Below are 22,006 nucleotides of genomic sequence, written 5' to 3'. Positions count from 1 at the left end.
GGTAACCATATATGTAAACATCAGTCAACACTTATTCTCATATGAACCTCTTAATGACCCCAAACTTGTTCACACACTTGGTGATGTTGGTGACAACCTATTACTTACAATGCCCACCCGAGGACACAATTCACAACAAACACACCATGACTCAATGCCCATCCCATTCACATTGATCATAATGAGGGGTACATTTAGCGAAGTTGAGAAACAAAAGTTCAATGTCGAGGAAAACACTAAATACTTTATGAAATCCTTGACCAAAGCAAACATTATGTGCACCAAATGAACCCAGGTGAATAACACATTTAAAACCTGACAATTGTACAAAAACTCATACACAGGTTACCACATACACAAATCGGGATAACCACTTATTATCAGATAGACCAACATAATAACCTACACAATTGTTGATATTTGCTTAAAAGGAATTTATTACAATACATAAGAAACTTCACTATTTACATCCAAAACAACATTTGGCAATGGCCAACTCATTAACCTCAACTATATTAGGTTTGAATTGGCCCAACCAATTCAAGCACGTGCACCGGGAGTACAAAATTAATCCAGTTCATGTAATCTCTACCCACAACAGACCATGATGTCTATGAAATGAAGTTAGAACCAAATAAAATGACTTTGCTTCTATTAACACCTTAGAATAGAACCAAATAAGATGCAAATGTATTGAGTGAAGATAACAAACAAAATTAATGAAGTTATTGGTGATTGTGCACGTCATTTAGGATTGTTCAAAAATAAATATGCAAGTATCGACATAATTGAATCAAGGTAAGCTTTAATTTCTTACCACATAACTTAAGTTCAAAACATTCATAAGTTGATGGCTTTGCTTCCATTAACACTTTATTACTAAACTAAATAATATGCAAATATATTGAATGAAGATAACAAACAAAATTGGTGGAGTTGTTGGTGGAGGTATAATTATGGGCAGGTTCCTGTTGATATTGTCATTGATCATTCAGTTACAAGGTCTGAAAATGCAATGCAGGCCAATATGGAGCTTGAATTCCAGAGAAACAAGGAGAGATTTGCTTTTCTTAAATGAGGGTCAACTGCATTCCGTAATATGCTTGTTGTTCCTCCTAGTTCTGGTATAGTACATCAGGTAAATTTGGAAATATATACGCCAAATGACTTCATTGAATTTAATTGTTCATTTTTAATTAAAGTTGAGGTTTTTTGGTTTGATGTCTTGAATTCCAGGTCAATCTTGAATATCTTGGAAGGGTTGTATTCAACAATGAGGGCCTACTCTATCCTGACAGTGTGGTTGGGACTGATTCACATAAAACTATGATAGACGGGCTTGATGTTGCTGGATGGGGAGTTGGAGGTATTGAAGCCGAGGCAACAATGTTTGGTCAGGTACTTTACCCTGTAATTTTGATATATAAACATGTAATGCAATGCATATCAATTTTAATTCTATTCAAAGCACTACTGATTAATGAATTATGCTGGTACATTGGACCCTCTTTGTATTTGTTTATTTGCTCTATCTTGAAGTGTGTTGATTGCATTGTTGTGTGCTATGATTCTTAATAGCCTATGAGCGTGGTTTTGCTTGGTGTTGTTGGGTTCAAGTTATCTGGAAAACTACGTAATGGTGTTGTGGGAAAGTTTGTTGAATTTTATGGTAATTAAATTCTTTTTACTGTCACATTGGTTTTCTCCTTTTTTCAACTTAAACTGATTTTCCTTACTGATTAATAGTTATTTGTTTTGTTATTAGGTGATGGTATGGGTGAATTATCTTTGGCTGATAGGGCCACTATTGCTAATATGTCTCATGAATATGGTGCCAAAATGGGATTCTTCCATGTGGATCATGTTACATTGCAATATCTCAATCTATCTGGAAGGAGTGATGAGACTGTAAGTACCATGTATCGGTTCATTTATTATTTCTGATGTGAAGTGCTTATAGATCTATTGATCTTCTTTTGTCTTGGACACAGATGACCATGATAGAGTCTTATCTCAGGGAAAACAAACTGTTTGTTGACTATAATGAGGTAATATTGGTAGCATCATTATACTACATTGTCCTTTTTAACAAAATAAAGAGTGGATGCATATATGTTAGAGGTGCAGAACACTAATTTATTTTCCATGAATTCAGCCTCAACAAGACAGAGTGTATTAATCATATCTTGAATTAAACCTTTCTGATGTTAAACCATGTATTTCAAGACCAAAGAGGTAGGATTTTGTGTCTTTTGTGTGTTGCCCTGTATTGCATTTTAGGTTTTGTGTGTGGGTATCTTCATAGGGAGTCGTGGGAAATATATGGTGGTTTTTCTACTTTTTTGGGGAAATTAGAGTTCCTTGTATGCCGAGGTCATGGGCATTATTTTTGTCATTGAACATGCTCAGAGTGTTGTGAAGCTTTGGTTAGAGAGTGATTCAACAAATCTGTCAAGCTTTTTCTTTTGCTAATGTGGTTCCTTGGACTCTTAGAGGGAAGTGGAGAAGGTGTATGCAACTATGTGTTGGCATGAACTTCAAAGTTTCTAATATTTTTAGGGAAGATAATAATTGTGTTGATAAATTTGAGTGTTGATAATAAGTTAGACTTTTTTTTGGGTACTATGTTATATCTCTTTATTTTAGTTTGAATTTTTCCATAACAAATATCAATTTCTTTTATTCCATGTTTAAGTTGTGTTCCTTTTCTTATATGAGTTTTAATTTGGACTCATATTTTTTTCTTTTCTTTTTATGTTTCATGTGAAGACAAATAATTGATAGATATTCATATCTCAATTTAAGTGATATGATATGTAAAAATTCACATTGATGTTTCACATTTTCACATGAGTTTTGTTTTTAAATAGTCCTTACAAACATTGATAAAAAGTAATAACTACATATTTCAAGTCAAAAAAATATAACTTACTCATTGAAAAGTAGTATCACCCGGTCTAAAAAATATCACCCGGTTTAAAAAAACCTTGATAATCATCAATAGAAAAATATCTCTAACCTAGATCGATGGATAAATAATTCCAACAATGTCAATATGAAAAACAACTCTAATCAATGTCAACTAAAATTTTTTACTATCAATAATAATAAAAAAACCCCATTAATGTCAACAAAACTCCTTACTAATGCCTGAAAAATAACTATGTTAATATTGGATTAAATTTTTTTTATTAACATTATTCACTAAATAATCATGACCTACATTCTTATTCAAATTCTTACTTCTTTTAATATAATTTGAAATTTATCTAATTTAAAGTAATCACATTATTTTCATAAACTTCTAAAAATTTCCTATCCAAATAACAAATTTTGTTACAAAATATTCTAAATTTTCAATAAAAAAGTATCCTCTAAAAATTCCTATCGGAACACTCTCTTTCATTCTTTATCTTCCAATTTGAAAATCAGCATCAATCTTCCGTGTGTACTTCTCTCTTTTGTGACTTTATTCTCGTTTCCACACTTGTAGAAATTAGAAGTCTTTAGGAATGGGAGTGAAGGGTGTGCCAAATTGGGATTCTCTCTTTAGACGCATTCATTGATTGAACAACTAGGAACTGTGGGATGAAGTTTTGATGACTCTTATTTTATGAGCAGACTGATGTAAAACACGTAAGAGATAAACAGTCTGATTTTCAGGCAACAGTTACTAATACACTGAATGTATGAATGCGTGGAAGAGTGACTCTGCTGAATTCTCCCTGTGCGTGCTACTTTCGGAAAGAAGCATTAGCAAGTTCCTTCAGAAATGAAACAACATCGTCCGATGAATCAAACGTATACCGAGCATTTGTTCGAGTTCGTCCAACGGCGCAAGAGAAGTAATTCTCTTTCTTGAGGTCAAGGACGTTCCATGAAACCTTTTCAGATGCTGCCTTTCGTGGTGTAATGGAGATATGATTGTTTGTTTTCTTCTCAGAATTTGACAATGGTCGTGTTGCCTTATTTTGAGATGACTTTGGTCCACTCTTAGTTGCTGGAACCTTCAAAGATGGTTTCCTCTCAACAGGAAACTTAACTCCTTCTGTTGTTACCTTACTTCGTGGAAGACCCACCCCAATAGAGGGAAGATCTGGCTCAAAAAATGAATAAATATCTTCATCCTGTTACAATGAATAATGTCAAATTTGGAGCTCCAAAGTATTCAACTATACATAGTTCAAGGTGATAAAAAATTCATGCAATTAAAATGGGTAAATACTTAACTCCATCTTAACTAATGCTTTTAAGACTGATTAGTCATACCCATTAAAATAAATAATCAACTGTACAGTGGTTTGTATAATGTTTTTAACATCCTTACAATTGACTGTAAAGAATGAAACAAGAGGAGAGTTGCTAAGAATTGTGGTGTCAGTAACACTTTCTCTAAAACCAATTTTATTGTAGGTTAAAATCTATTGAAAGCTATAAAATAGAAAAGATATTTCAGTAAATAAGTTGAGACCAACAAAAACTTGAAATTAAAGAGTGTAATCAAAAGGGTGTACTATAAAGTGTGTTGGTATTTCTTTTTGAGGAAACGTCTTAAAGTACTACAGAAACTTTGAATTGTATGCCACAATATTCACATTTTAAGCGTCCATACAGGTTTTTCCCAAAAGAAAAGTGTGTGCAGCATACAGCTTACTAATAATAAATGAGCATGCAGACGCTAGACAGTATTACATGTTATGAGAAATTTTACAGCATTCCAAAAAACTACAGAAACACGAGATAAACAATAAAATAAAATTAAAATCACATTAATGATATATGAAAATTTAATTTACCTTCCCCAGAAAGTGTCCTATACAAAGAACATAATCAATTGGTGATGTCATTGATTTACTGTGTACTATCTCACCCAAGATGCGGTCAATGGCTGCTCCCTGATTAGGAAAGGAATTTAGAGTAGACATTTAAATATGTATGAAAAATTTCAAAGAGGGAATATTACTGAGATAGGTTAGTTATTGGAAACAAGAGGTCACCTTCGTAACACCAACAGCTCGCACCTCAACAGATCGGGTCCCTTGAACAACTTCTACTGATGCATTAGAAATTGGACCTGTCCAGAGATGCTGCAGCATGTCCCTTGCTTGAAGCTTTCCAAACTCAACATCTGGTTGAGATCACAAGATCAGAAACCAAAAGGGAAGCTGGAAAAGGAAAAATCTTCATAGAAACATTTAAGCACCTGCATATTTGTAATTCCATACAAGTGAAGTTTCTCTTTCTTCAAAATCAAAATGTGACCGAGGTGTCCTTTCTGTGAAGTACTCAAAAACATGCTGCAAGGCAGGACCAACAATGTAAGAAAGAACATCAAACATCAAATGAATTGAGACATCAAACTGAGTACCTTCACACTATCAAGCCATTCCATATTCAGATGCTCTGGCATTGTCGTCATCCACTCACCCTTTGAAGGATGTAAAAACATTCCATTCTCAGCCGCCAACCACATGTCATATTCTTTGAAGTTCTGTTATAGGAAATATGTTAAAAGTGGACTGATATAATATTCACAAAGAAAAGAAGCATTTTGCCAAGCATTACATCATCTAGGACTTGTCTACCACTTCCGCTGAGCACAACTACTGTGGTATTTGGATCACTGCATAGTGCTGTCAAAGGTTGTCTCAGTTTTGGATGCACCTTAAGTTCCATTTCTTTAATCTGATCACCTGTTTTCTCGACTGGTTCAGTTAAAGTTCCACTGAATCCCTGCAGTGTGTAACCAGTTTTGAGAGAAAATGTTAATACAAAAATTCATAAACGTAAACCAATGCTGGTTAGGATTCATACTAGCGTAACATAATATAACAAAAAGCATCCAGTTTTTCAATGATAATGATTTTGCTTTAGGGGTTGCAAACTCAAACTTGGTAAATAAATATCACCATCAGAAAATCTTATAACATATATAAAGAGTAAATTCAACATAAACCCCACGTATTAGAAGTTGACATCTACGCCTGGAAAAATAAAAATTTACCAAAAGAAAGTATATTATCCCACCATGTATAGAACTCTGTATTAATACCAAAATTGGCTAACTTATCCACACAATAGTTCCCTTTCCTAAAGATCTCCGTGCTTTTCTAAAAACAACCCATAATCAGTGCTTTTTGGTCCCTAGATATACCACCACAAGCAACAGCACCCGGAGAGTCCCTGACAGCCCCATCAGTATTGCATTTGATCCATCCAACAGAAGGAGCAACCAATAAGAGTGGTCTAATATTAGGGATCCTTGCCAGACACCAAAACCTTTAAGAATGAGGAACTCGGTTATGTTATTTCATAGCTCCTTGACAGTGATTTCCAGCTTAACTTACCTCTGAATAAATCCTATTTTTCAGACTAGTATACTCAACATGCCATTGTCAAAATGGAGTTCTACTCTGCCAGATCAAAGCTATTACACAACAAGTGGTTGCTTGGAATACTGTTCTACCTTGTATACTCCAGCTTCCATTTAAAATGTTTAACAAACTTTGCAAGGATGATCTGTCTATATTATACCGAATAGAGCTGCTGAGCCAATTCCAAAATTTGACAGAAAATGGGCATTTCAGGAAGAGGTGTTATGCAGCGAAGCACCGGAATATCATCACCATGCCGTCTTTAATTAAATTATCTCCAGTTGGAAGCTTGTCTTGCATCAAGCTCCATAAGAAAGGATCTCAAAGTGAGAATAGTCTTATTTCATAAAAGTCTGACCCAAGGTGGGTACAGTCACAGTAGTATAAAATTGATCATAAGCTATCTTCCAAGTAACTTCTCCATCCATAGACCAATTCTATTTATGTTGGTTCTCGACCTCTGGAAAAGGTATGCTCAGCTTTCTGATTTCCTCCATCAATGTCTGATGGTTGTTTATAATATATTCAGGTACGTTCCACTTCTTATTTTCAATAAAATCAGAGACCTTAGCTTGTAGCCGAAGGTTTGATAGGAGACCCCAGTTCCTAGTTCTAGTTTTGGCTGCCCAAATATGCATTTCTTCCCGTTCAGCTTCAAATCATTTGCTATCAGCACACATAAAACTTCCTTCAACTGGAAAACAAAGTCTCTAAATCCTTGTACACTAGAATATTTTCAGAGAAGCGCACGCACTTTCCCAAAAATGGTTTAAGCACTTCAATCTTAAGTAAGTGATTCAAAGGTGGAAGGTACATTCCTTGCAATTCTAGTCTACTATAATCATGACCTAGTAGTGCTTGGTCTTCCCAACATGATCTGAACTATATTTGTCATCACACCTAAAACAATCGCTTTATGTTCCTTGAAACTCAGCCTCTTACCTTCCTTGCAATTCTAGCCTACTATAATCATGACCTATAATGCTTGGTCTTCCCAACATGATCTGAACTATATTTTTCATCACACCTAAAACAATCCCTTTCATGATCTTTCTTGAAACTCAGCCTCTTTAAACCTTCCTTCTGATTCTAGTCTACTATAACCATGACCTAGTACTGCTTGGTCTTCCCAACATGATCTGAACTATATTTTTCATCACACCTAAAACAACCCCTTTATGATCTTCCTTGAAACACAGCCTCTTAAACCCTCCCATGCTAATTTTGAAAGTCTCACCTTGTGCATATCTTTAATCGATGTGGAATCTCCAACAAGAATATGTTGTGAATTCAAATTCTCCTTCATAAATACTGTCTATGACTCATAAATGCCTTACCTTGCATTACCATTAGTATGAGCTTCACCTTTTATGATTTGGATCTTTCTTCCAGGATAAATACTGCATAGATCTAGCTCTACGTTCCTTGAACCCATTTCTGTCAAAGGTCAGAAATGGAATAGTAGATTTTTTGGTTTCACCTCTTCTTCCATATAAACTCCTCATGCATGCACCCTTGAACTGCACAGAATTTCTTAGTCACCCTCATTGCGTGTTACCAACTTCTCCCATAAAATTTCTGAGTCACCCTCTTGGACTTTCTTTGTCCCTTTTGCCTCTGGATCTCATCCATCCACGTTTCTAATTGTAATTCAACAACACAAGTGGTGCCGTTAAGAATTGGCCTTTCACCACCTACGGCTCCCCAATCATAATCCTTAACTTTTGTGGTACACAAGCTTCTGAAAGGAGCTCTGGTACCAGTTAATAAAATTGGAATCAGTACAAAAAAAAAAAAAACACAAGAAATCACAAAATCCACCCAAATGAAAACAGAGTGCAATGCAATTTCACTGCAATTTCATGAGTTCCATCAGTTTTCTTATCCTCTGGACACTTCTTAGTATCCCTTGCATAAACCTGTGTGATTGGGATCTTTACTTATCAAAATATCCTAGTCTATCTCAGTTACACAATATATTTCACTGTATCTACTCAGCAAATGAAGCACTATCTTGTAGAAAACACTCAGATAAGGAGAAAAAGACAAGGAGGAAACAAAAAGAAGGTTTATTCAGAGAAGTCTCAAGCTTCACTGAGACATCATACCAAAATGAGCAATCGATTAGTTGATTGCTGATAACTTTCAATTGCAGCCTTGGTTGGAAGCTGAGGTGGAACTTGTCTTGTCCTTAGTTGTGCCTCAATAACAGTATCATTTAGTTCACTGCAAATATTCAAAGATTCATCATATATGGATCTCTCCAAAACATCAAAGCAAGAGATGTATTATCTACTAACATATCTTGGTTGATAAATTACAATCGCAAATCATGTCTTTCCACTATTCCTAAAATACATACGTAACAAGTAAATAACCATCATAATTAAGCATGAAATTATCTTTAAATACAACCAAGACTGGGATAAAAGCAAACAACAGCAATAGATTTACAAGAAACTTGGTTGGATTAGTCTTTATAGTGATGCTTTGCACTCGCAGAAACCACAAAGCCCACAGTTGAACCATGATCATATGTATAAAAGTTAAGCACTCTAAAAGGATGACTTACATCCATTAAAAAATTTCAGAGACCTGAGAATGTAACAAAAAATGGGGAGATTCCATTGTTTTCCAAAAAAGAATTATACTGAAGATAAATGACTAACTCCTAAAAAAAGATATTCAAAATACCAAGGCTTTTCTTAAGAAGGACATGATAGAAGCTATGAAATGGAATCTTTAAGAATTAAACGTTTTAAAAAAAAATATGGTTTAGTAGTTTCTTCTTTGAATAACTACGATAAGTTATTAATGCTACTTTTATTCCTTCACGTTTGATTACAGGGCACAAGTTAACAAAATCCAGATAATATGCATACCTTACAAAGGTTCCTGCCCATTCTTGAGCAGTGTGAGATGTTACATGAAGAAAATTATGCTTATGCCTCTTTTCTCTTTCTGCAGATGGCATCTTCAGAGCCCTGGCAATTGCAGCAGCAACTTCTGTAACGTTCCACGGGTTGACAAGAATTGCCCCAGCCCCAAGAGACTGTGCAGCACCAGCAAACTTCAAGAAGCATACCAAATATTAGGAATCAGATCAACATAATACATATCAAGTTAAAGCTAGTTAAAGAAATCAACGTGCAATAATTGAATTATCAAAACAACACATGAAAGCTTTCTATAAACCAAGATGGGAACTAAATATGATCTAGATAAGAATAAAGAAATGAAACATTGATGCCTATCATTTATTTAAACTACTTTAGATGGTAAAAGTTTAAGCACAGTGCAGAGTTGTATTGTCAGATGCTCAATAATGGAATTAAAACAATATTTGATGACGATGAGTATGACTTATCAAATGCATACTGTAATACAACTCAAATTAGTCTAAAACAAAGTACACACTAGAAGGGAGTGTTTCAGTATAGAACTGAAAACTTTTTTTACTTGAAAACCCTTTTGAAATCAACCATATAAGTTTTAAAACACCCAAGCCTCATCCAAAGGCTTTAAAACAAGAATAGAAAATGCAAGTACAGAAAAATATTTGTTTTATACTAGTTCACTCAAATTAAACTACACCTGATTCTTCTTTAATTTGAGAAAGGTTCCATTAATCAAAATTGATTACAAAACAAATATTATTTACTACTACTTTTGGCTATAACTCCTAGCTACCCACAATCTTTACAAAATAATTCCAAGTATTCTTTAATATTAAGTCACTTGACTTTCGCGAATGCAGATTTTAATAAATTATATAATTCACAAGGTGAGGATACACAATTAAGCACAAAACACTTTTGCTAAGGCAAAAGTTATGAACTCAAGCTATAAAGCTTTCATCTAGATGAGTTATTGGACACACAAAGTATTGTAGAAGGTTTCTAGGAGATTTTTCTTTCAATCTTTCCCCTCTTGTCTCTTATATATTGGATCAACAACTTTTGCTTTAAAAAAATAACGCAACTTTTGACATGGTACTCCCAATAGATGTAAAACTAACCAGTTCTAGGAATACCAATACTCGAAGAACCAGAAGAATAGGGAACCCCAAGGGAAGAGTTCCAAATGGAATGTTATTCAAAAGAAGAATGAATTACAATGAATACCAAAAAACTAACAACACATGCAACAACAATACTTGCCTTTATATCCAACTAACCCAACTGTTTTTTAACAACTTACTAAAAAATGGTAAATTGACTATTAACCAATTCCCCCACATGACATCGCCTAAAAAGGATCATCTGACAAACAAATTTCATAATACAACACTCATACAATGTCAAGAACTAACTCTCCTAAAAGTTAAAATGTTTAGACTTAGCATCAGTCTTATATCTATAAAATGGAGCATTATCGGCATTTTTATTGTCAGGACCAACTCTTCCAACTTTAGACGTTATTCTCTCATCATTCAATAACTCACTCAACGTTGACAAAGCCTGAATAGACAGAAAAATAAAACATAAATACACAAGCAAGTTTCTACACTTACTTCACTAAGAATGAGAACCCCTTTCTTTTTCTCCTGGCAGGCCACAAATTCATAGCTGACAAGATTCATTCCATCCCTCAAAGATGTGACTAGTGCTACATCTGGGTTAGCAATAGCGAGTATAAATACAAAATTAGCATAAAAGTTACAATATATATACTGATTACTAGAAATAAAACAATAAAATTTAATGCTTATGCTTCAAAGACAATCAAGAATTCAAGAAAATGAGTAATAAAGTATTAACATACACGAGGAAGTGTCCCAGACGCATCGAACATACTTTAACCATTCCCCAAAAATAATAGTCCAAAATATGGTTCATTTCACAAAATGCATTCAATTTTTCAGTATTGTGAATAGTAAACACTATTTTTTAATTTTTCACTGTCGCCTTTTTATATAACATATAAACACTATATGTCAATAAGTGAATAGAAAACATCATGAATCATGATTAAGTGAAGATTGCACTGTATTAATTAGAAAACGGACATTGGTGCTAATCAAGACAACAAGCACAATATTCATGCTTCAAAGAAGCAATCAGACTTTAAGACTATTAGGTAATACTCAAGCAGCGGTTCACCACCCTTAAATCAGTTTCCAACCCTGCTATATAGGCAAATTTATACATAATAGACAAAGAAAGGGCAGAAAAATGTACACAACATTCAGTGCAAAACGCAAAACTAATTTCCTCTTTAATTTCACAAAATACAAAAAGCTTTGAGAGTCATTTCTAGGAGCACGCTGGAAAATAACTTTCAACTTTAGATATAGAATTTTAAGCATAATAAATAATAAATTAGTATACACTAATATCTGACAAGTTCACAAAAAAAAAAGTTATTCACAGAGTAGCTCTCAATCAAATTAAAGAAAATGTAAAACCGCAAATTTACCAGTAACAGCGTACAAAGCACATAGTTGATAAAAGTCAAGTGAGCGATCCTGTAGTGACAATAAAATTGTAAGATTATCAAGCATAGAAAATTCTTCAACCAATTCAATATTAATAAGAGATGTAGACTAATGATTAATAATCAGAATAAGCATATAAAACTATTAAATCTCGTTTATATATGATATGATTACCGAATAACATCCGAAGTTCATAGTTAAAAATAAAATCTATATCTTTGGATCCTGTGAATGGTTAGAAATTCTGTCATAATGAATAAAAATAAATAAAATGAACAATATATAAGTAAAAAACTTATAAATTTATTATTATTTTTTAATTTTCGATAGGAGGTAGTAATTTGGTCTATTTATGAATTATAGGTGTACACAATGAAATTTTATTTGATTTATTTGTCATTTCAAATAGGAAGAGTGGAAAGTAAAATGGAAACCAGACCAACACCCCCTCCCCTATTTTCCCTCTTCTATTTAATTCCATAAAAATGACAAATCATACTTCCAAAAAAGAAAGAGTGAAATTTTACATATACAGCAACAACAGTTGATTGTTATGGAGCTGGCAGTTTTGGAAGGTTAGTTGTGTAGGATAGAACACTGTATATTTCTGTGTAGGTGTGCTTAAAATTGCTTTTTTTTTATTCTGTCATGCCAAGACAAATGCAGAGGACCAATTTCTTGAATATTTGACATTTGTTGGTCAGGTTGCGTCAGGACATTTGGAGCCAAATCTGTCCCCACGACCCTAAAGACCTGATGCAAGCAATGGAGGTAGTCCGCAACACTGAAGAAGCCATGAAACAAGTTTGAAGTTTCTTTCGCAGAGACAGAGTACGAGTTTATGTTTCAGGTATCAACGGGGCAACAAAGTTGTAATTAAAGTAGGGGCATTTGGTGGCAGCAATAATACCCATTCGCCACTAGTGGGACTGGAAATCTACAAGGAGAGATCAACTGGAAATCACAAACAAAGGAACTTACACCCTTCCCAATGTTGAGTATGTTATACGAAAGGATGAGGGACATTGTTATCACAGTGGATTAGCCTTTGGGTTAGGGCATCATTGTCCAGAGAAAATTCTAAGTGGTAATCTTGGTTGATGATGAGCGTGTTATTGCAGATAGGGAAATTATAGGATTAGAGAAGGAGGAAGAAAATTAGGAAATTTTGGATGCCAAATACCAGTGAATGGGTTTGTTTGTGTGTTCTGCGGCTGGGCTAACCGAGCCTCAAACCATGAAGCTTACAGTTGAACGAACAAGAGGTGATGATCTTGATTCGAAGTAGAGGAGCCACCACTTTTATCCAGAATATTGGTACAAAAATTGGCCCTCGGTTTAGATTCCACAAAGCCCTATTATCTAAGACTAAGAGACGGTAATCTCAAGGATGCTACAATAACTTAAAAACTCAGTTGGGAGCTTATGCACTGGTAGGAGATTTCTTTTTCTTTTTTTTAGTTGAGAGGAGTTGATTTAATTTTGGGAGTTGTGTGGTTGGTAATCTTGGGGAAATTAAAATGAATTGGAGGACCCTAAGTATGTCATTTGTCCATCAAGGCAATAATGTTTTAATTGAGGGAGATCCTAACTTGTGTAAGGTAGTAATTACTTTGAGGACACTGCAGAAACTAGTTAACGAGGAAATTGAGATGATGACCATGCTGTAGGAAATTGAAAGATATTACGTGGAACACAGCGATTTAACAACTAACCAAGAAGGTCAATTGCGGAAAGTGCATACAGAGTTCGCTACAGTTTTTCAGGAACCTAAGGGTTTACCACCATCCAAAGAGGTTGATGACAAGATTCCAATTAAATTTGGGGTAGATCCCATTAATGTGAGATGTCGTCATCAGGAATTATCAGGTCAAGCAATAGCCCTTATTCCAACCCAGTAATCTTGGTCGAAAAGAAAGATGGAAGATGATGGTTCTGTGGATTATTTGGCTCTAAATAAGGCTACAGGCCCAAACAAGTTTTCAATTGCTAACATACAGGAGTTTCTGAATGAATTAAATGAAGCCACACACTTCTCTAAAATAGATATATAAAGGCAAATTATCACCAAATCAAAATGCATGAACATGATGTTCCAAAAACAACCTTCCGAACTCAGCAAGGACATTATCAGTCTCTAGTGATGACATTTGAGTTGACAAATGCCCCAGGCCACTTTTCAATGCACTATGAATGCCACACCTAAATCGTTCTTTGCAAGTATTTGTTAGAATTCTTTATGACATTCTGGTCTATAGTAAATCTTAGAACATTCTTTCTATGCAAATTTAAAAAAATGTTGTGTTTTCTTCTTTGGCATGCGACTTTTCCTAGCAGGTTCTATTTTCCTTACATTAGAAAGAAAATCCTAACAATTATGCACAAGTAGGATAGCTGAGTTAGATAACTCAATAAAAGAAAGAAAAGAGTATCCTTGTATTGTTTGTGATGGTGAGTGGGCAATAATACACTTTCAATAAAATTATCACTATGTTAAGAACGCACCAAGTGATGTATAGGAACAGTAGTCAATGTTCCAAATCTGCCATTAATGCGCCCAACTATTTCATGAACCTGGCTTGTAAGCTTTTGATCTAAAAATATGTAAGAAATTTTTTTTGATCAGTCATTATTCCAAAAGCCAAAAATAAGGAGCCATAATCGAAAATGTATAGAAAAATTAGTAAATGATGTTTGGCGTGCCAATGTGTATGTTTCCACAACCAAGCATTTCAAACAAATTCAATGAGGAAAGAGACGAGTAAAACTTGGTATCCCAGGTATGAACATTAAGAATCAAGTGTAAAGTGAATGTGGCATAGTAATGTGCTACGAACATAATATAGTATATGAACTTAGTATTCGACAAAATATTTTTTTCATTATGAAAGATTAATACGTATAAAACAGAGACAAAACTGCAGAATCTACTATATGTATAGATCTCTGAGATGATTTCCATTAATGTTAACACCTTAAAGTGAAAAACAAAATTACTTTTCTTCAACATAAGATTCTAGAAAGTACAAGCACAAAAAAGAGTAAAATAGAAAACATTATAATTTTTTGTAAAAGAAATGACAACTTCCTTGTATATTTAAAGACACAATCTTCCATTTGTTGAAACAAAAGTAAATTGAAAGTGAGGAGCCTTTTTGAAGGCAACTATACCAGAGAAGCCACATGAACAAATAAAATAATGTGAGGAGCATACACTCAGGAACATCTGTTCTTGTTGGGACAGCGATTTGTAGCAGAACAACTTTATCACGCCAATAAGGATCTTCTTCCAAAAATTTTTCAAATGCTAGAATTTTCTGAGGGATTCCTTTAATCATATCAAGGCGATCAACACCTAACATTACCTGTCAAGGCAGGAAAAGGTTGTAACATTTCAATTAATAGAACTAAATCAAATAAGCACTTAAGATCATATAAAGAAAATAAAAAATGGTTGTCATGGGCTCATGGCACTGCACACAAAACAAATACTTATACAGTGAAATTCTGAAAGCAACATCTTCACTAACATTGCTTAAGTCAATTTGTGCCGAAACTCAAGCCTTTTTATAGAAGAGTGCACTGGGAAGCTCAAACCTTTTATAGAAGAATGCACGGGGAAAGTAGTAAAGTCTTGAGCACGTGCTAAAGCCACCTTCAAGCTCATGAATGTTTTTATACCTTAAAATGATGCAACTTTCTACAAACAATTAATAAGAGCTCGAGTTTTATGTTAAGAATAGAAATGTAATAGAAGCAAAAGATTTCTATGCTTAATTGTTTACCCCAACATTATTATTTTCTTGGAAATACTAACAAGAAATTAACAACTAAAGCAACCCAGGCAATGCAAACCTAAAATTTGTTTCCAAACCCAGCCAATGAAATTTAAAATCTTAGTAAGATATTTAAGAAATTCGGGCACAGAATAAATTAAATAGATCCTAACATGAGGTCTTAATACGTAAAGGATAGACTAGTAAGTTGAAGGTACAGTTTAAAAGTGATCTGTAATTGTGGCAAATCTTATATAGTATTTAGAGCATGCGGATTTTAGAGAATCTTCGAATGGTTTTAAGGATTCACATAGTGGCCAGCAATAGTTTCATTGTTTTTAACTCCATTTTTCTTCCCTTTCCAACCTATATGTTTTCATCAATGCCATCATCTATATTTTATCTTGCCAATCCTTAAAAGCCTTTCACTTTTTCAAATTAAGAATAAATCCGTTACTCGTGAAGACTGAAAAGCAAGAAGCGTAAATCTAAAACAATCCCAAAATTACTAGGAACAAGTAAAATAAGTTATTAGATATAAAGAAGTGTTTGCTAAAAAGTAAGAGAAGCACCTTTCTGCCTTTAAATCTTTCTTGTAATTCTTTGATGTGATCTTGTACTCGAGGAAGGTCAAGAGCTCGTATAAATCGTTCCGAGTCTATCCCAATTGGAAACTGACATTCAAGAGAACAGAATCAAATAAGAAATTTGAATTTTAAGCTCAACATCGTAATTGATTAAATCTTGAGTTTCATATAAAAAGTTTCTTCTTCCGGTCCTCCTCTTTTAATAGGTAAAGTTAGGAGCAAATTTTTTAAACAACTGTTCAAATGACAAAGCAAGAGTTAGCTTGTAGACAAATTTTGTATCACATACTGCAGCAACTCGAGTTAGCTTCCCTTGATACTCAACCCCATAAGGTGTACCTTCAAGTCCAAGGATGCGAGTACAGGCACTAACAAAATGTCTTGCATAATCGTAGGTGTGAAAACTGCAAAAGGGAAACAAAAAATCAAATGAAAACAATAAAAATAGAAAAACGAAAATGATTAAACCGAAGAAGACAACATATAAACAAAGAAAATTCCAACGTAAGAGCCTAAAAAAATATTTTCTCAAACTAAATGGGAAATTTTAGCCGAGTCAACTTGATGTATAGCCCCATACTTTCATCATTAGCATGATTAATACATAGGTAATAATACCAAAACTTTAGCCCCATACTTTCAAATCTAACAAAATTTTTATCATGAAATATTATCACTTTAACTTAATGGCATTATTATGACATGTATTCATATGTAATCTGTTTCCTGCGTTATTTATTGGATTGGTGTAATACTCTCAAATTCCATTTAAACACACTTTGTATAGACATGGTCCTCTATATCCACTAGCACGACTATCTACCCTCTCCAATAAAATGATTTGCAGCCACTTTGACCAGTGGTTTGTCAACCCACCCACAAGGAAACTGATAATATTTAGACAGCAGTCAGTAGTTTTAGCCACAGAAATTGGGGTCAGGGGTTACCGTCAGGTGACTGTAGTTGTTAGTTTCATATATGTACATTAACTGATTAGTCAGAAAGGAAATTGTAAATGTCCAATTTCATGGATAATACAAGTAGATAATAATGTTTATTCTCAAACTTTGCTTATATGACATAGATACATGGAAGGTAGAAGGTAACTAACGATATTTGCAAGAATAAAAAGGAGGAAATCAAGTCCTCCTCTTTACAGACAAGATGTACTGGGGCATAGCACCAAACATTTATAATATCCTTTACATATTTAGTTCAGGAAACAGGATTTCCTATCAAGTGAAGTTTTGCCAGCCAATGGTTAATGGCAAATTTGATATACTAAACTAATGGCTTATTATAACTTTACCAAAATTAGCCAACGAATACTTGGCAAACATTTACAGGATGAGTCTAATGACTGCATATTATATATCCACCCAAATTGTCAAAAAGTCTCCTGAAACAATTTTATCACCAAATGCACGTGCTCGTGTCAAATTTATAATAATGATACCAAAGCATGACTGCTAAATGGAGGAGCCAGTTGGGACTTACCCAACTAAATCAGCAGCGAGAACGAAATGCAGGAGCTCTGAACGAGATGGCAGTGTCCTGTGAATTTCAGAAGATGGGAAAGGGGTGTGGAGAAACCATCCAACTTTCATATTTTTGTTATGTTTCTTTAGGCATTTTGGAAGGGACATGAGATGGTAATCATGGCACCAAACAACATCACCCTCTTCGTAGTGCTTGTTCACAACATCAGCAAACATCTGATTTGCTTTCTCATATGCCTCAAACTGAGACTGAAAACTGCGTGTGGTGGCAAGGCGGTCTTCTTGTGGAAGTCCAAGGTAGTGGAAAAGGGGCCACAATATATTGTTGCAATACCCATTATAATACTGATGAACAATCTCTTCGTCAAGAAATACAGGGATACACCTCTGCAACGCACAACAATTTTCATGAATTATTTACCACATTTTCTTCCACAGAACATGGCCGGAAACAACATACGGGAACATGTGGCATGTTAATAAGAGTTTAATTTCTGTCTGTATAAAATAATTAGAACTAATTAAGAATTATTGCCTGCGACTTTTAAATTTAAACTCCCTATATTGTCAACATGAACGGATTTTTGTAATAATATAAAATAATTAATAAAAATATTTACAGCAACTTTCACTCAATTAGCTGAGGGCTTCTTCTTCCTGCACCCCTACGTTTTTCTTCCTGCACCCCACAATTTTGTAAATCCCAAAACTGACCTTCACCTTTTATTTGAAAAAACTAGAGTTTTTTAGGTTACCGGATATTAGGTTCTGGGAGTGTGTTACGGATTCATCAATCTGGAAGTGATTCGTGTTCTTTTTCAAATAAAGAGGTGTTTCGAAAGCAATTTGTTGATTTCTGGATTGCTGAATCCAGAAGTCTAATTTTTGTTACGGATTGATGGATCCAGAAGATTACCAGATTCACCAATCTGAAAGATTTATGGATTTCCTAATTCGGAATGTAAAAAATTAATTTCGGATTTCGTAAAATTACCGAATTACATTGTCCGGAAGAAGAAAGAGTAGTGTGGGTCTTGTGTATTTTAGAATTTTTAAAAAATAATAGGGATATTGTTGTCTTTGCATTACATTGTGGGGGTGGGGTGCAGGAAGAAAAACGTAGGGGTGAAAGAAGAAACTGCCTTAGCTGAGTTATTTAACCATGTACCTTTTCAGCTAACGCTTTAGTAAGTGCCTTCTGCCCAATCTCATCTGGCACGTTCACTCCAGCCCAACCTATCCACCTTGCCTCAAACTCCTTTACACCTTTGTAAAAGAACATAATCATGTTAGAGCAGATCAAGACGGTAATTAGCTTAGTCATACACAGTAATTTAATACTTTTTTTCTTTTTAAAATCTCATTGAAATAATTAAAAAAATTGTATAAATGTAATAATTATATAAATTATTTTTAGAATTTAATTAGAATGCACTAACTCTATAAAAATATGTTTAGATTATCGTTACATCATATAATAGCATGTATAAAGCAAAATAATTTTAAAAATCATTAGTTTATGAAAGCCAAACCTAACTCTTACAAAGTTTATATAAATTTCACACTCAAATAAGCTATATATAAACTTTTTTTCCCAAACTGCCCATTATTTCAAAAGGCAAACAATGGGAGCAAACATAAAAAAGCTGTTACGGTTACACCGCCAACCACACACAGATATCTAGTCATATCACTTGAAAGGCGGTGACAAATTTTGGAAGGACAAACACAAAAGGATAAACAAAACAGAAATACTATTAGTAATTATTATCCAACTAACACACACAAAAATTTAGATGTGGTACAGACGCTAGAAAGAGAGAAAGATAGAAAAATAAATATCGATAAGAATGCAAAAAAATAAAATAAATACTTTTCCTTTTAACTTAATAACCTTGACTTATGATTTTATAATTCTTTTTAAAATTAAAAATAATGAAATAAATATTTCAAAAAGCATGTCAATAATAAGTAATATTTCTCTATAAAAAAATAAAAATTATTACGAGTTAATTTATGGAAATTTTGTCTTATTAAATTCTCTAAACTTTTGTTTTTAATTTATACATAAATTAATTTTGATTTTAGAAAAAACTATTTTCATAGCAAACCCTTGAACTCTTTTTGGTAAAAACGGGAAAATATGTTGGATGAAAATAATTAAATGCAAAATTAAAATTAAATATATTTGATTGAAAATAAAAATAAAAATACAATAACTTTGGGCATGAATCCTCTCTAATTAAGAAAAAAGAAAATCAAGAGTAGAGACTTTTAAAATTTCACAATTCATCAATGTTTTGGCTACAACTTTTTTTCTATTAAAATTATTAAATTAAATAACTAAATGAAGGTTGAGATGTCATTCCATTCTATAAAGAAGTACAAATACTATAACAATCCCATCATTTATAAAATCGTTTTTCTCCTCCCTTAAATTTATTGATAACAAATAACCAAATAAGTACCAACATATGACCTATACTCAATCCCTCCCTTTGAGTATGGTTCCTGTTAATGGAATAAATATGTTTATTTCATTAAAAATGACTAATTATCTAAAAAAACTGGTACAAATAAAAAAAGTTATAATGCTTTTCCCCATAATTTATCATCCTAAAAAAATGTTATTAATTAATCTGAAATATTTGTTACCTGAACCTTCTCTCTTCCAACAGAACATGAAACAAGCGTGATGATAATCATGGTGACAGCCACTTACCTAACAACGCGCTGACCAGACCACCGGCACTTATCTCCAACGACCACACGTCCTCACCTTTCCTTACTGCCGACACGGGCAATCTATTCGCCACCACCAACAGCCTCTGTCTTAACGCCTTCGTTTCATGCCTCTCTTCCCCCACCTCCTTCACCCTACTCCCCTCAACACCGCCATCAACCGCGGCGCTCTCTTCCTCCCTCAAACGCACCTTCTCCTTCTCCAAAGCCTCACCACTTTTCCCATTGCTCTCATTCCCCTCCTTCAACTGAATCACTCTCCCACTCTTCCTCAGCTCCCTCTCTCTCAGAAGCCGTTCAACACGCCCCGGTATTTGGTTCGAGTTTCCGGTGTACTTGTTCCCAGGCATACGCTCGTCCTTCCAACACACACCACGCTTCAATAATCAACAACAGTTTCTTCAAACCTGAATTCAAAAACGCGCTCCATCATCAACAGTGAACAGCAGAAAACGAAAAACTCAGCAAACAAACCATCGGAAAACAACAGCAAACTGGTTGCGCTCAATCACAACCAATTTCTTCGGTCCAACGACTTGTAAGATTTTTAACATTCGAAATATCTATTTCGGAATAGAAAGAAAACATTAAAACAGAGTTGACAGAGTTGACAGAGGAGTTTCATTTAAACTAATGCAACAACCACATTGCATGGAGTAAACCAAAACTGAGAAAATTCAGATACAGTTTTTGAGTTTCTTTTTTTTTTTGCTGATATTCATTCATCTATCAGAATTCTAGGTTTCCTTTCCTATAATGTAAATGTTGATTAATTGAATTATCAAATACGAAGAAACTATACAAAATTGTTTCACCTTAGAATTCGACGATATAACCGAATCAAATGCTTAATTCGAATACAAATCTCTCTGGTAGAAAGTAGCAATTTGCGTTCTACACCAACAATATAGCATAAGCATGTGAGAAAGTGAGATACGATTTCTATAGCAGAAACTTTTGTATGATGAAAACGGTGAGAAACTAAGAACGCAGAGAAAAGAAGCGATGAACATATAAAGGAAAAGTTGGAATTGAAATGGAAGAGTAGTAACCTCTGCTGGAGAAGTAGCGTCCACGAGAAGCAAGAGACAGAGAATCCTGTCCGCGAAATCTTTGGGGAGTGTTTGGACAGCGAGTTAACAGCTGTGTACGAAGAGGTGGGAAGTGAGTGGATAATTTTGCAGAATCTGAATGACAAAGAATTTTGAAGTTGATGGTTGGAGTAATCACATAGAAGAAAAGAAAGAGCGGAATAGTGGAATCCCCGTGTAAGCTTCAGAAGCCACATTAAAAGCCCCCCGCCATGCAGTTAACAAATAACCAGAAGTACAGATCAAAATGGGAGCCAAAAACTGAATTTTTACAAGTTCAAAATTAGTAAGAAGAAATTTAGGTGTGTTTTTTCAGATGTTTTTAGTATTATTATTATTATTATTTTAGTTAAAGTTAACTTTTATTCTTTGTATAGTGCACATTTAACTTGTTACTTGGATTATTGAAATGAAATCTTAAGTTATGTTTTATATAATATAAATATTTCCAAAGAAAAAAATGGTAGGTAATTACTACAATGAGAGTGATAGTGAATAAA

At 34.0% G+C, this 22,006-nt stretch overlaps 1 protein-coding gene and 1 pseudogene across 5 annotated transcripts; one reads left to right on the top strand and one right to left on the bottom strand.

Moving 5' to 3' along the window:
- Positions 1–1,001: 1,001 nt before the first annotated feature.
- On the top strand, positions 1,002–2,239 carry LOC137830636 (aconitate hydratase-like; annotated as a pseudogene).
- A 996-nt stretch (positions 2,240–3,235) lies between these two features.
- LOC137820488 (alpha,alpha-trehalose-phosphate synthase [UDP-forming] 1) lies at positions 3,236–21,726 on the bottom strand. Of its 5 annotated transcripts, none has more exons than XM_068624609.2 (19): positions 21,468–21,703; positions 21,231–21,309; positions 20,396–20,822; positions 18,842–18,939; positions 17,672–18,060; positions 16,464–16,578; positions 16,160–16,261; positions 15,026–15,176; positions 14,317–14,405; positions 11,793–11,841; positions 10,888–10,988; positions 9,257–9,444; positions 8,483–8,600; positions 5,566–5,733; positions 5,369–5,491; positions 5,204–5,297; positions 4,998–5,128; positions 4,797–4,895; positions 3,236–4,127 (listed from the first exon to the last, which is right to left on the bottom strand). In XM_068624609.2, the coding sequence occupies exons 3-19, from the start codon at positions 20,763–20,765 to the stop codon at positions 3,735–3,737; spliced, it is 2,778 nt and encodes a 925-aa protein (XP_068480710.2). In that variant the 5' UTR covers positions 20,766–20,822; positions 21,231–21,309; positions 21,468–21,703; the 3' UTR covers positions 3,236–3,734. The 5 variants fall into 5 exon arrangements, with proteins under 5 accessions (XP_068480710.2, XP_090153366.1, XP_068480717.2 ...); XM_090297240.1 differs by having other exon boundaries at positions 16,514–16,578; positions 21,468–21,608; XM_068624616.2 differs by lacking the exon at positions 21,231–21,309 and having other exon boundaries at positions 21,468–21,726.
- Between the last annotated feature and the right edge of the window lie 280 nt (positions 21,727–22,006).

Source organism: Phaseolus vulgaris, chromosome 11 (genome assembly GCF_051622355.1).
Source record: "Phaseolus vulgaris cultivar YP4 chromosome 11, ASM5162235v1, whole genome shotgun sequence".
NCBI classification, from domain to species: domain Eukaryota; kingdom Viridiplantae; phylum Streptophyta; class Magnoliopsida; order Fabales; family Fabaceae; genus Phaseolus; species Phaseolus vulgaris.
Note: the sequence above shows the minus strand (reverse complement) of the source record. Positions and strands in the feature narration are given on the sequence as shown.

Coding starts and splice junctions, on each gene's coding strand:
- LOC137820488 (XM_068624616.2), bottom strand. CDS start 20,765: ATGCCTGGGAACAAGTACACCGGAAACTCGAACCAAATACCGGGGCGT. Junction 14,406..15,025: donor AAGAACAGATGTTCCTGAGT/GTATGCTCCTCA, acceptor ACATATTTTTAG/ATCAAAAGCTTACAAGCCAG. Junction 4,896..4,997: donor GAGCTGTTGGTGTTACGAAG/GTGACCTCTTGT, acceptor TTTCCTAATCAG/GGAGCAGCCATTGACCGCAT.